At 41.8% G+C, this 14,714-nt stretch overlaps 1 protein-coding gene across 2 annotated transcripts in view; it reads left to right on the forward strand.

The window, feature by feature from the left end:
• Window positions 1-4,348, forward strand: part of LOC132866352 (uncharacterized) — a 31,520-nt gene extending 27,172 nt beyond the window's left edge. For both annotated transcript variants that reach the window (XM_060899088.1, XM_060899087.1), the window contains exon 5: window positions 3,944-4,348. In XM_060899088.1, the coding sequence (XP_060755071.1) occupies window positions 3,944-4,013 (70 nt within the window). In that variant the 3' untranslated portion in view covers window positions 4,014-4,348. The remainder of the gene's footprint in view (window positions 1-3,943) is intronic.
• The last annotated feature ends 10,366 nt before the right edge of the window (window positions 4,349-14,714 follow it).

Raw genomic sequence — 14,714 nt, forward strand, 5'->3', positions numbered from 1 at the left:
CAATTTAGAGTCACCAGTTAACCTAACCTGCATGTCTTTGGACTGTGGGGGAAACCGGAGCACCCAGAGGAAACCCACGCGGACACGGGGAGAACATGCAAACTCCACACAGAAAGGCCCTCGCTGGCCCCGGGGCTTGAACCCAGGACCTTCTTGCTGTGAGGCGACAGCGCTAACCACTACACCACTGTGCCGCCCATCAGTATTTGTACAAAATTGAATTCAGAGCCTTGGTTGAAGGAAACTGGATAGTGAAGAGCTGTACTGAAAAAGCGTCAACAAGTACCTTTTGCTGCAGAATCAAAAATCCAGGGGGTGGAGTTGGACCTGATTTAGCTCCTCCTACCTGGGCGGAGTAAAACCAAAGGTCCAGGGAGTGGAGACAACTCATTGTTTCAGGCTGGATAAGTGTGTTTCTTGTTCCATGTTGTAGGGTGGGTTAAAGATTAAGATTTAGGATCTTGGGAGGCTTTGGATCAGGTCGAATTCTACTCTGTGGGCATCTTCATATATATTTAACATTATTCTATGAAATCGAGTCGTACATGAGCTGACAGCTGACGAGGCATGTAGCACCAAGATGGAGTGGAATAACTGTTTTATTTCCTCCACCCATTTTTCACTGGATTTTGTGAAACAGAGCATTTTTATTTTTATTTTTTGCAAATTCGATAAATAAAAACTTTACACAAAACGTCCGACAAAATCATTTCCGCTTAGAATGAAAACAAACCGGTGAAATGATAGTAGCAATTTGTGAAAAATGCGATAATAATAATTCTTGAAAAATAAAAAAGATACGTTCTTACCATCAAATACTTTCATTCCATATTTTGTTGCTTTTTTGTCTTTTTGGGGTTTTGTTTTCAAGTAGAGTTTTTATTTTTTCCTCGGTTGGTTTAGCAACATGCTCCGTCATTTTGTTTTTCTCTACTCACAGTATTTGAGCTGATATCCTCATAGTAGAGTAGCCAATCAGAGCGTGCGATTGCTTATATCCAGTGAATGTGGATATATATACAGTGGATATAAAGTCTACACACCCCGTTAAAATGATCGGTTTTTCTGATGTAAAAAAATGAGACCACGATAAATAATTTCAAAACTTTCCCCACCTTTAATGTGACCTATAACCTGTACAATTCAACTGAAAAACAAACAAATCTGTTCAGGGGAAAAACATAAAAAATAAAACACGTACAATAAGCTGGTTGCATAAGTGTGCGCACCCTTAAATTAATACTTTGTAGAAGCACCTTTTGATTTATTTACAGCATTCAGTCTTTTTGGGTTCACACCTGCCATCAATTAAAATGACTCTGATGAACCCCAAATAAAGTTCAGAGATTTACTCAATTGCATCCTCCAGCAAAAGCCAGGGTTCACAGAGAGCTTACAAAGCGTCAAAGGGATCTCATTGTTGAAAGGTATCAGTCAGGAGAAGGGGACAAAAACATTTCCACAGCATTAGATATACCATGGAGCACAGTGAAGACCGTCATCAAGAAGTGGAGAAAATATGGGACAACAGTGACATTACCGAGAACTGGACGTCCCTTCAAAATTAATGAAAAGACAAGACGAAAACTGGTCAGGGAGGCTGCCGAGAGGCCTACAGCAACACTGAAGGAGCTGCAGGAATTTCTGGCAAGTACTGGTTGTGTACTACATGTGGCAACAATCTCCAGTATTCTCCATATGTCTGGACTATGAGGTAGGGTCTAAGAAAAACATCCAGGCCCGGCTAAATTTTGCAAATAAAATACATCAACTCTCCCAAAAGCATGTGGGAAAATGTGTTATGGTCTGATGAAACCAAAGTTGAACTTTTTGGACACAATTCCAAAAGGTATGGCGGATATCCATAGATATAGACTTCCATAGACTACTAACACCTTCTGCACGCTTCGGCAGCGCATTGATATCTGAGCTCTGTATCAATGCGCTGCCGAAGTGCGCAGAAGGTGTTAGTACGCCTGTCATTATAGTGCGGACTTTCCATAGCATAGAAAATCGCTACGTTTCAATTTGTGTAACTGAACTTGTTTCATATCACTGGTCATATAAACCTATGTAAACAGGAAAAACGCGGAAGAGTTTGGTCGCATCTAACTACAGCCCCAAAAAATACCATTGGCCATGCTGAGCCTAGCTACATTGCTAACAGGAGTGACAGCGCGTCTGACTGCGTCTGACTGACTGGGAGATCGCGCAAAGCTCGGACAGGTACGGAGCAGCTCGTCTCAATTCAGATAAGAGCATATTTCATTATGGAAGTACGGTGGACTGTTCCTTTAAGGGTGTGCACACTTATGCAACCAGTTTATTGTACATTTTTTTTTATGTTTTTCCCCTGAACAGATTTGTTTGTTTTTCAATTGAATTGTACAGGTTATAGGTCACATTAAAGGTGGGAAAAGTTTTGAAATTATTTATCGTAGTCTCTTTACATCAGAAAAACCTAGCGGGGCGGCACGGTGGTGTAGTGGTTAGTGCTGTCGCCTCACAGCAAGAAGGTCCGGGTTTGAGCCCCGTGGCCGGCGAGGGCCTTTCTGTGTGGAGTTTGCATGTTGTCCCCGTGTCCGCGTGGGTTTCCTTCGGGTGCTCCAGTTTCCCCCACAGTCCAAAGACATGCAGGTTCACACTCACACCTACGGTCAATTTAGAGTCTAAATTGACTGTAGGTGTGAATGGTTGTCTGTGTCTATGTGTCAGCTCTGTGATGACCTGGCAACTTGTCCTAGGTGTACCCTGCCTTTCGCCCGTAGTCAGCTGGGATAGGCTCCGGCTTGCCTGCGACCCTGTAGAACAGGATAAAGCGGCTAGAGATAATGAGATGAGATGAGAAAAACCTAGCATTTGAACTGGGTAAGTACACTTTTTATATCCACTGTATAGGGGACTATGATGCACAAGGGTTGTGGTTAGGGTGTATCCTGTAATGGTCCTTATATGGTAAGTGCATGGCATCTCGTTTCACCCACATCCCAAGCTGCAGCAAAGACCTTCTCTCTGTGTGTCAGCAGTTACTGACTAGCGAGTCATAAGAAGGGCAGATTAGGATAAATTAGAACATCTCACTTGCAATTTTTTTTCATTTCAAAATAGAAAATATGACGTTGGTGACAATGGGACATGTCAATTCTGACTGTTTATTATTTTTAATGAGCATTTTTTTAAAAAGATGCCTGAAAGATGACTATGGTGATGATATACAGGACATAAAATGAAATATACACCTATCAGCCATAAAATTAAAAACACTGACAGATGACGTGAATAACATTAACACTGATTATCTTGTTACAATGGCACCTGTCAAGGGCTGGGATATATTAGGTAGCAAGAGAACAGACTGTTCTTGCAGCTGTTGTGTTGGAAGCAGGAAAAATGGGTAAACGTAAGGATCTGAGCGACTTTGACAAGGGCCAAATGGTGATAGGTAGATGACTGGGTCTGAGAATCTCCAAAATGGCACATCCTTTGGGGTGTTCTTGGTATGCAGTGGTGAGTACCTACCAAAAGTGCTCCAAGGATCAAAAGGACAACTGGTGAACTGGCAACAGGGTCATGGGCATCAAAGGCTCATTGATTTGCATGGAGCATGAAGGCTAGCCCATATGGTCCAATCCCACAGAAGAGCTGCTGTAGTACAAACTGAAAAAGTTAATAAGCTCTTCTGTGGGATTGGACCATATGGGCTAGCCTTTGTGCCCCATGCAAATCAATGAGCTTTGGCTGCCTGTGATTCTGTTGCTAGTTCACTGGTTGTTTTTCCTTGGTACTAACATTCAGCACAAACTTTATGAGCTTAAGACACTGTTTCTGTGCAGTAACCCAAAACAAAACACTGTAAACCCAATACACTTGTCTGTACAGACAGTTTTTAATGCAAAAGTGTCTGATGCTTCATCGCTCACTGAGTTTCTGCTGTATTTCACAGGATGAAGATAATCATCAAACAGGAGTGTCAGTCTGTAGATCCATCAAAGTACTTCGCCAACTGTGGCTGAAATGTCCAGATCATATTGTACGGGATTCAAATGTCATCCTGACTTTTTATTTCCATGTACTCACACAATCACACTCACTTTCACTAACCTCTTATCATATTTACTTTCCTGTATGTCAATAATGTTCAATGTTACTATAGAAATTCATCAGTTCCTTCTCACTGGGTGTGTAACCAGATATATTGTATATGGATTATATTGACAAATATTCATATATTTTCAATATGTTATGGCTTATATGGAGATGTTGTGCCTATTCTAACCTGCTATCTCGAAGCAACCAACAGAAACCTCTGTCTCTTATCTATGCATTGATTAAAACAAGAGCAGCAAAACACATTTGTCATCCAAATCATTCCCTTTTAATATTATTACAGTAATCATTTTTGTAATTAATGAATTAAAAGTAAATTTTTGGAGCATGTTGCAATGCTAATAGTCAGGTCCGTCACCTTCATTCAGCTCCACGGTGAGATATTTAAATAATACTGGCTGGCCTTTTTTCATGGTCTATCAGATATTGTATATTCCATCCAGCTAGCATGATACTGAATGAGTCAAAGATGAGTCGCTGAATGGAATAGATCTGATATACCATGAAAAAGCCAGCCAATATTATTATTATTCTACATACACACTCCTTTCGGGTATTCAATGCATCTTTCTCTTTCAAAATTCTCTCAAAATCTTCCATATTTAATGAAGCAAACCTGGCAGCCATGTTTGTTTACAAATTGTCCCAGTCGCTCGCTAGCGCAGAAGTTTTACATCTCCGACGTGTGACGTCGTTGTCTTGACAACCATGCAATATCGTAAACCATATTCAACGTTAATTCTCCATTGGTTAGAGTGACGTAATACACGTAGAATAAGCGATATGCTAGCAATATTGCATGCTATCGAGCCAAATGAATGAAACCCACGAGAAGGGAATAGAACATATGTTTTTATTCCATCTATAAAGTGTCCTGTATGGATAATAATACAGGATCTTGATGTTAATGATGTTATTGATGTTAATGTTAAAAGTGCAGTAGCTGGAATCAAACACAACATAAAAGTTACAACAGTGTTCTTGTGTATTGACATTTCATTACGCTAAATGTGTAATAAGCTTATCTCGGCCAATCTTGTCACTTCCTTGAAGATTTTGTGAATAATAATGGCCAAGATAAGCTTATTACACATTTAGTATAAATACATTATGCAGCCTTTCAGATTTTTCAAGTGTAGGTCATAAAAAGAATTTTCCCCGACACCCAATTATTTTTGTTTAGTGGACCAAAAGCTACTGAATTCAAGTCACAGACTTCCAATTTTATTAGTTTTAATAATAATAATAATAATAATAATAATAATAATAATAATAATTTATTTCTTGAATGCATTCCATGCAAATCTCAATGCTCTTACAAAATAGAGATAATATGTTATGAAAAAATGTCATATTAAAATGCATATTCACTATATCTAAAAATATCGATCAACAATGTTGAATGGTTATCTTTGATTAAACAAGTAAGTTTTTAGTTTTTTCTTGAAAGTTTCACAAGAGGGTGCTTCACGTATCTCCAATGGAATAGCATTCCACAGTCTGGGGGCACAAGTAGAGAATGCTCATGCTCTGTAGCTGTTGGTCTTGAACTGAGGACTTGACAAGCGCAGATGACTGCAGTTTTAGAAGTGCGTTTCCAGGCTTTAGAGAAAGCCAGTGAGAATGAGAGCAGTGTAGTTTCTGTAGGGGAAAGTCTGGATGCCCTACGTGGAGTTAGTAATCCCCCAACTCCGGCATTAGAGCCCTTACAGCGGGGTGAATGGGTGCCAAAGTTACTGCTGAGGCTTGCCCATGGGAGCACCATGCCTCTCCACTTCACGTGTCGAACGGGTTTGCTCTCCTTAGTGATGCACCCACTGAGAAACCTGAAAGAGCTCTGGTTACAGGGGACTCTATCATATGGCACATGAAATTAGCTCAGCCTTTAGGGGCACCAGCAGCTTTAGTCAGGTGTATACCGGGAGCCAGGGCGCAGGACATACTGTAGCAGGTAATCTTAGGGTCCTAAGCAAGCACAGGTTCTCAAAGATAGTTATCCATGCAGGAGCTAATGATATACACCTTCATCAGGTTGAGGTTACTAAGAGTAACTTTGTAGAGGTGTTTAAATTAGCGAAGGCGATGTCCGATGCTGTAGTATGCTCTGGCCCCATCCCAATGTGGCGTGGCGATGTAGCTTACAGCAGGTTATGGTCGCTGAACTGCTGGTTGTCTAGGTGGTGCTCTGAAAACAGTGTGGGCTTTATAGATAATTGGACTAATTTTGAGTGCACTGCTGGCCTGTTAGGGTGGGACGGTATCCATCCCACTCGAGAAGGTGCTGCTCTCATTTCTTGCAGCATAGGTCATAGTCTCAGAACAGGTCTAGTTAATTTCTGACAATCCAGAGCCAAGGCCAGGGAGCAGATGAACAGGCTAAACCGACTGTCTGCTTGCTGCACAGAGTCGTCACTCAGGGTCCACTACATCGAGACTGTGTCTGTTCCCCGAGCTCAACAAAAAAGTAGAAATACTCAGAGAGTTTGTTCCAGTAACCTAATCAATATAAAATTAGGTCATACTAACTGTACAGCTGCTGCCAGCACCTTTGATCTATAGGTGGGGCTATTAAATATGAGATCTCTTACATCTAAAGCGCTAATGGTTAATGAACTTATTACTGATCAGGAGTTTAATGTCCTTTGTTTAACTGAAACATGGATTAAATCAAATGAATATATAGCATTAAATGAAGCTAATCCTCCTGGATACAGTTATATACACCAGCCTCGTCTAACTGGCAGAGTAGGAGGCTTTGCGGTTATTTATAATGATTATCTAGGTGTAACACACAAACCTGGTTATAAATTTAATACATTTGAAGTTCTTCATACTAATATAATGTATGTAGCTTCGAAAAATAGGTCTACCCAGTTAATTCCGTTACTTATTATTTACAGACCCCCAGGGTCATATTCTGAGTTTCTTTCTGAATTTGCAGATTTTATCTCAGACCTGGTTATTTCCTTCGACAAAGTTTCGTTGTTGGGTGGCACGGTGGTGTAGTGGTTAGCGCTGTCGCCTCACAGCAACAAGGTCCTGGGTTCGAGCCCCGGGGCCGGCGAGGGCCTTTCTGTGTGGAGTTTGCATGTTCTCCCCGTGTCCGCGTGGGTTTCCTCCGGGTGCTCCGGTTTCCCCCACAGTCCAAAGACATGCAGGTTAGGTTAACTGGTGACTCTAAATTGACCGTAGGTGTGAGTGTGAATGGTTGTCTATGTGTCAGCCCTGTGATGACCTGGCGACTTGTCCAGGGTGTACCCCGCCTTTCGCCCGTAGTCAGCTGAGATAGGCTCCAGCTTGCCTGCGACCCTGTAGAAGGATAAAGCAGCCAGAGATAATGAGATGAGATGAGAAGTTTCGTTGTCAGAGATTTTAATGTTCACTTTGATAACCCAGAAGACCCCTTGAAAACAGCATTTGTGTCGATTTTAGATTCAGTAGGGATTAATCAGAATGCCATAGGACCAACCCTTAATGGTGGTCACACCCTCGATCTAATACTAACATGTGGGTTTAAAGTAGAAAATATAGTCACACTTCCACAGTCTGAAGTTCTCTCAGATCATTATCTCATCTCATTCAAAATATGTTTGAGTAATAATATACAGTGGTGCTTGAAAGTTTGTGACCCCTTTAGAATTTTCTATATTTCTGCATAAATATGACCTAAAACATCATCAGATTTTCACACAAGTCCTAAAAGTAGATAAAGAGAACCCAGTTAAACAAATGAGACAAAAATATTATACTTGGTCATTTATTTATTGAGGAAAATGATCCAATATTACATATCTGCGAATGGCAAAAGTATGTGAACCTTTGCTTTCAGTATCTGGTGTGACCCCCTTGTGCAGCAATAACTGCAACTAAACCTTTCTGGTAACTGTTGATCAGTTCTGCACACCGGCTTGGAGGAATTTTAGCCCGTTCCTCCTTACAGAACAGCTTCAACTAACTCTGGGATGTTGGTGGGTTTCCTCACATGAACTGCTCGCTTCAGGTCCTTCCACAACATTTCGATTGGATTAAGGTCAGGACTTTGACTTGGCCATTCCAAAACATTAACTTTATTCCTCATTAACCATTCTTTGGTAGAACGACTTGTGTGCTTAGGGTCGTTGCCTTGCTGCATGACCCACCTTCTCTTGAGGTTCAGTTCATGGACAGATTTCCTGATATTTTGAGTTTTCTGATATAATTCAGAATTCATTGTTCCATCAATGATGGCAAGCCATCCTGGCCCAGATGCAGCAAAACAGGCCCAAACCATGATACTACTACCACCATATTTCACAGATGGTTTAAGGTTCTTATGCTGGAATTCAGTGTGTTCCTTACTCCAAACATAATGCTTCTCATTTAAACCAAAAAGTTCTATTTTGGTCTCATCCATCCACAAAACATTTTTCCAATAGCCTTCTGGCTTGTCCATGCGATCTTTAGCAAACTGCAGATGAGCAGCAATGTTCTTTTTAGAGAGCAGTGACTTTGTCCTTGCAACCCTGCCATGCACACCATTGTTGTTAAGTGTTCTCCTGATGGTGGACTCATGAACATTAGCCAATGTGAGAGAGGCCTTCAGTTGCTTAGAAGTTACCCTGGGGTCATTTGTGACCTCGCCGACTATTACAAACCTTGCTCTTGGAGTGATCTTTGTTGGTCGACCACTCCTGGGGAGGGTAACACTGGTCTTGAATTTCCTCCATTTGTATACAATCTGTCTGACTGTGGATTGGTGGAGTCCAAACTCTTTAAAGATGGTTTTGTAACCTTTTCCAACCTGATGAGCATCAACAACACTTTTTCTGAGGTCCTCAGAAATCTCCTTTGTTTGTGCCACGATACACTTCCACAAACATGTGTTGTGAAGATCAGACTTGATAGATCCCTGTTCTTTAAATAAAACAGGGTGCCCACTCACACCTGATTGTTACCCCATTGATTGAAAACACCTGACTCTAATTTAATCTCATTATCTCTAGCCGCTTTATCCTGTTCTACAGGCCAAGCTGGAGCCTATCCCAGCTGACTACGGGTGAAAGGCGGGGTACACCCTGGACAAGTCGCCAGGTCATCACAGGGCTGACACATAGACACAGACAACCATTCACACTCACATTCACACCTACGGTCAATTTAGAGTCACCAGTTAACCTAACCTGCATGTCTTTGGACTGTGGGGGAAACCAGATCACCTGGAGGAAACCCATGCGGACATGGGGAGAACATGCAAACTCTGCACAGAAAGGCCCTCGCTGGCCACAGGGCTCGAACCCGGACCTTCTTGCTGTGAGGCGACAGCGCTAACCACTACACCACCGTGCCGCCCAAAATTGAAAATATCCGACAAAAAATTCAAACTACTAATTTAAGGTCAGACAATGTAAGTGACCCTGTAGTTAACAATATAACTGTATCAGATCAGCAATTAGAATGTTTTACTCCCGTTGGAGAAATTGAATTACTTTCATTAATCTCTGCATCAAAAGCCTCAACTTGTGTATTAGATCCCTTACCTACATGTCTATTCAAACAGATAATCTCATCTCATTATCTCTAGCCGCTTTATCCTTCTACAGGGTCGCAGGCAAGCTGGAGCCTATCCCAGCTGACTACGGGCGAAAGGCGGGGTACACCCTGGACAAGTCGCCAGGTCATCACAGGGCTGACACATAGACACAGACAACCATTCACACTCACATTCACACCTACGGTCAATTTAGAGTCACCAGTTAACCTAACCTGCATGTCTTTGGACTGTGGGGGAAACCGGAGCACCCGGAGGAAACCCACGCGGACACGGGGAGAACATGCAAACTCCACACAGAAAGGCCCTCGCCAGCCCCGGGGCTTGAACCCAGGACCTTGTTGCTGTGAGGCGACAGCGCTAACCACTACACCACCGTGCCGCCCCTCAAACAGATAATACCTGAAGTAATTGAACCGCTTCTAAAAATAATACATTTTTCTCTTAGGATTGGCTATGTACCCAAATCCTTTAAACTAGCAGTTATCAAACCCCTGATTAAAAAACCTGACCTTGATCCATGTCAGCTGCCCAATGATCAGCCAATATCAAACCTCCCCTTTATCTCCAAGATCCTTGAAAAAGCTGTGGCACAGCAGTTATGCTGATATTTACACAGGAATAACATCCATGAAATGTATCAGTCAGGATTTAGACCTCATCATAGCACAGAGACAGCTCTGGTTAAAGTAGTAAACAACCTACTGTTAGCGTCTGATCAGGGCTGTGCCTCGCTGCTTGTGTTGCTTGACCTTAGTGCAGCATTTGATACCACTGATCATTCCATTCTTCTGGATAGACTAGAAAATGTTGTGGGAGTTAAGGGAACGGCCCTCTCCTGGCTCAGGTCTTATTTAACTGATCGCTATCAGTATGTTGATGTAAATGGTGATTTTTCTAGACATACTGAGGTAAAGTTTGGTGTTCCACAAGGTTCTGTCTTGGGTCCACTGCTTTTTTCTTTATATATGTTACCTCTGGGTGATATTATTTGTAAACATTGTATTAGTTTCCACTGTTATGCTGATGACACAGTTGTATGTTTCTGCAAAACCAGATGAGAGACACCAGCTTAATAGAATTGAGAAATGTGTAAAGGACATTAGACACTGGATGCTTATTAACTTCCTTCTGCTTAACTCTGATAAGACTGAAGTACTTGTACTAGGACGACATGCAGCTAGAAATAAGTTTTCTGATTACACAGTAACTCTGGATGGCCTTTCTGTTTCTTCACATGCAGCAGTAAAAGACCTCGGGGTGATTATTGACCCCAGTCTTTCATTCGAAACTCACATTGATAACATTACCCGGATAGCTTTCTTTCATCTCAGAAATATTGCTAAGATAAGAAATTTAATGTCACTACACGACGCAGAAAAACTAGTTCATGCTTTCGTTACCTCCAGGTTGGATTATTGTAATGCCTTACTGTCTGGATGTTCCAATAAGTGCATAAACAAGCTCCAGTTAGTTCAAAATGCAGCAGCAAGAGTCCTTACTAGAACTAGAAAATATGACCACATCACCCCTGTCTTATCCACACTGCATTGGCTCCCAATCAAATTTCGTATTGATTATAAAATATTACTATTGACCTTTAAAGCACTGAATGGTCTCGCACCACAGTACCTGAGTGAACTTCTGCTCCTCTATGACCCGCCACGCCTACTTAGATCAAAAGGTGCAGGCTATCTGCTGGCACCTCGTATAGTGAAGGCTACATCAGGGGGCAGAGCCTTTTCCTACAAAGCTCCACAGTTATGGAACAGCCTTCCAAGTAGTGTTCAGGAATCAGACACAGTCTCAGCGTTTAAGTCTAGGCTGAAAACATATCTGTTTAGTCAAGCCTTTTGTTAATGGTGTTTGAGGTAAAGGAGTAGATCTGGAGGGTCCTCAGACATAGAGATTTTGGTAAACTGGGATGTAAGGATGCTGTCAGTCCCTCACTCGCTTGCTCACTCGAGTTTGTTGACGGTGTAGTGGCTGCTGCTTTATGTCCCTCATGCCTGTGTTACCTTCTGACTCTCCCCTTTTAGTTATGCTGTCATAGTTTTGCCGGAGTCCCTGCTTGTACTCAGCGCAAAATGTATGCTCGTCCTACTTATTCAGGTGACATTGGGCATACCTAACAACCTGTATTTTCTCTCTCTTTCTCTCCCCCCTCCCCTCTCCTCCCCCTGTCTATCCCTCTGAGTTACATATCAATCCTGAGATCGAGATGCTGACCTCTTCTGCTCCTCGGACCTGCCTGATCCATCCTGATGCCCTATGTCTGGTTGGAATCTCATCACTTCGCTCCTGTGGAGGATGGCCCCATATGGACAGTTGAAAGTCACACTTGGAAGATGCTCTGGACACTTACAGTAATGCTTTTATGGCTGAGGACTACAGTTGACTTGCTAACTTTAGGACTGCAGTTGTCATTAACAGTTTTGCACTCAAGTTTCCATCAATGAAGAGTTATAACATCAATGAAACTGACTTCATGTTAAAACTGTTAATGTTATAGTCATGTTGTCTGTTGTTGCCCAAATGAGGATGGATTCCCTTTTGAGTCTGGTTCCTCTCGAGGTTTCTTCCTCATGTCATCTGAGGGAGTTTTTCCTTGCCACGGTCGCCACAGGCTTGCTCATTGGGGATAGATCAAGGATAAAATTAGCTCATGTCTTAAGTCATTCAAATTCTGTAAAGCTGTCTATTGTTAAAAGCGCTATATAAACAAACTTGACTTGAGATGATCCTTGCTTGAACACAGAATTCGTCTTGGTTGGTGGAGCCTCAAGAGATCACTTAGGTACTTCGGTGCAGAGCCACTGACAGGCTTGTAAGTCAACAGAAGTATTTTGAAGATAATACGCTTGTGAATAGGGAGCCAGTGAAGATCATAGAGAACAGGAGCAATGTGGTCAGATTTCCTTGTCATGGTTAGAATACGTGCAGCACAGTTCTGGATGCGTTGGAGTTTGTTGATTTGTTTGTCGGGAAGGCCATAGAGAAGACTGTTACAGTAATCAAGTTTAGAAATTACAAATGCATGGATAAGGTTTTCAGCATTGCGCTGGTCCAGAACTTTCTAATAGTGCCAATGCGTCTAAGGGCAAATGAAGCAGACTTGCATATACTGTTTATTTGAGATACCATAGTGAAGTTGCTGTCAAACATTACACCAAGATCACGCACTTCAGAAGTCATCTTGATCTTTGTTCCGTTCATCACAATTGACTTGATTGGATGATTTTGTAGGTCACAAGAAGAGAAGTGCACAACTTCAGTCTTAATATTCTTACAAACTAGTTTGTTATTAAACATCCAGTTAGTGACATCCTGAATGCAACATTCCAGTTTGCCAGTGCAAGGTAGATGGTTGGACCTTTTCACCACAAGATAAATTTTGGTGTCATCAGCATACAACATTGGCTGTAGATCATGTGCACAAATGATATCCTCAATGGGTGCAACATACAAGGAAAATAGCAAAGGACCCAGAACGGAACCTTGAGGGACACCATACTCTAACACAAATGGCTCAGATTTGGAGTTATTAATCACTGTTAATTGAGAGTGCATAGTCAGATCAGATATGATCCAGTCCAATGCAGTGCCAATGATTCCATATCTGCTTTGTAGTCTGGCAATCAAAATGTTGTGGTCGATGATATCAAATGCTGAGGACAAATCAAGCATAACCAACACGACGTCATCATGGTTGTCAAAAGCCAGGTTGATGTGGTTTGACACACAAAGTAGAGCAGTCTCGGTGCTATGGTTCACTTTATAGGTTTTTTTTTAAATAGAACAGTTAATGAATTTAAGGCCACATGGCCCTAAATTCTCTGCTATTTTTTCCTGCTTCACCATGACCCAATGCAAGATACTAGGTCATGCATCACATCATGTAGTGGGCTTTCCCTGTTCACACAAGGCATTGTGGGATACAAATTTGAAACAGGAGAGAAAAATGGAGGACGTGAGTGTGCGAATGAAATGTGAAAGACCGACTACAGTAACAGAAAGCGAGAAGAAAAGTCGTTATGTTATATAAGAAGGAAAGGAAACGCAGGACCAAGCTAATAAATATCGGCGCTCAGCGAGCACCTCAGTGTGATCAGCTGTTCGTTTAGCGACAGAATGATGGAACTGTCAGTGCACGCTCAAAGGTAAACCTGCGCATGCACATACACACACACATGGACTTCCTCTGTCTGCTTGACTGTGCAAATTGAGCGATTTCATGCACATTATTTGCTTTAATCCCCTCAAATTAAATAACTTCCCAGCCACAGAATGGCCTGATATTTTGAGATATTACAGAAATAAACATATATCACAATGACCACATTTCAGAAGGAACTAAATTTCATTGATTTTATGAAATTGAAAGGCCATCTAGCTTTAAAAAATATCAGTGCTAGTAACTGATGCTCAGAAATGAGTTACTGTTTGACATAAGTGTTACTCCTTATATCTTTTCCTAAATCATAGACGTATTAATGAGGAATATTTGTCGTCACTTCCTCTATAACATGTGATTATATCCATTCATAGATGTGGGATTGTTTCATTTCATTTTAGATTACAGGGGTGCAGTGGTTAGCACTGTCACCTCAGAAGGTTCTGGGTTTGAACCTTGTGGCCAACTGGGGTCTTTCTGTGTGGAGTTTGCATGTTCTCCCCGTGCCTGCGGGGTTTCCTCGGGGTGCTCTGGTTTCCTCCAACAATCCAAAGACATGTGGATTCGGTTAACTGGCTACTCTAAATCCCCCATAGGTGTGAATGTGAGTGTGATGGTTATTAGTCCATGCGTAGCCCTGTAATAGATTGGTGACGTCTCCAGATTGAACCTTGCCTCTCACCCAAAATCAACTGGGATTGTCTCCAGCTTCCCCTGTGACCCTGATGGATAAGCAGTATACATAATGAATTAATTTTAGATCTCTGTGGTGGCAAAAGGGTCCGTGTATCATCCGATCATTCAAGTCTTTAAATAAAAACACACTTCAGTAAAACAAAGAAAAATAAAAAGCCACACAGTGAATTAATTAGTTAACGGAGATGTTGTTAAAGGACCCTTAGGTGG

This window comes from Neoarius graeffei, chromosome 18 (genome assembly GCF_027579695.1).
Source record: "Neoarius graeffei isolate fNeoGra1 chromosome 18, fNeoGra1.pri, whole genome shotgun sequence".
NCBI lineage: Eukaryota > Metazoa > Chordata > Actinopteri > Siluriformes > Ariidae > Neoarius > Neoarius graeffei.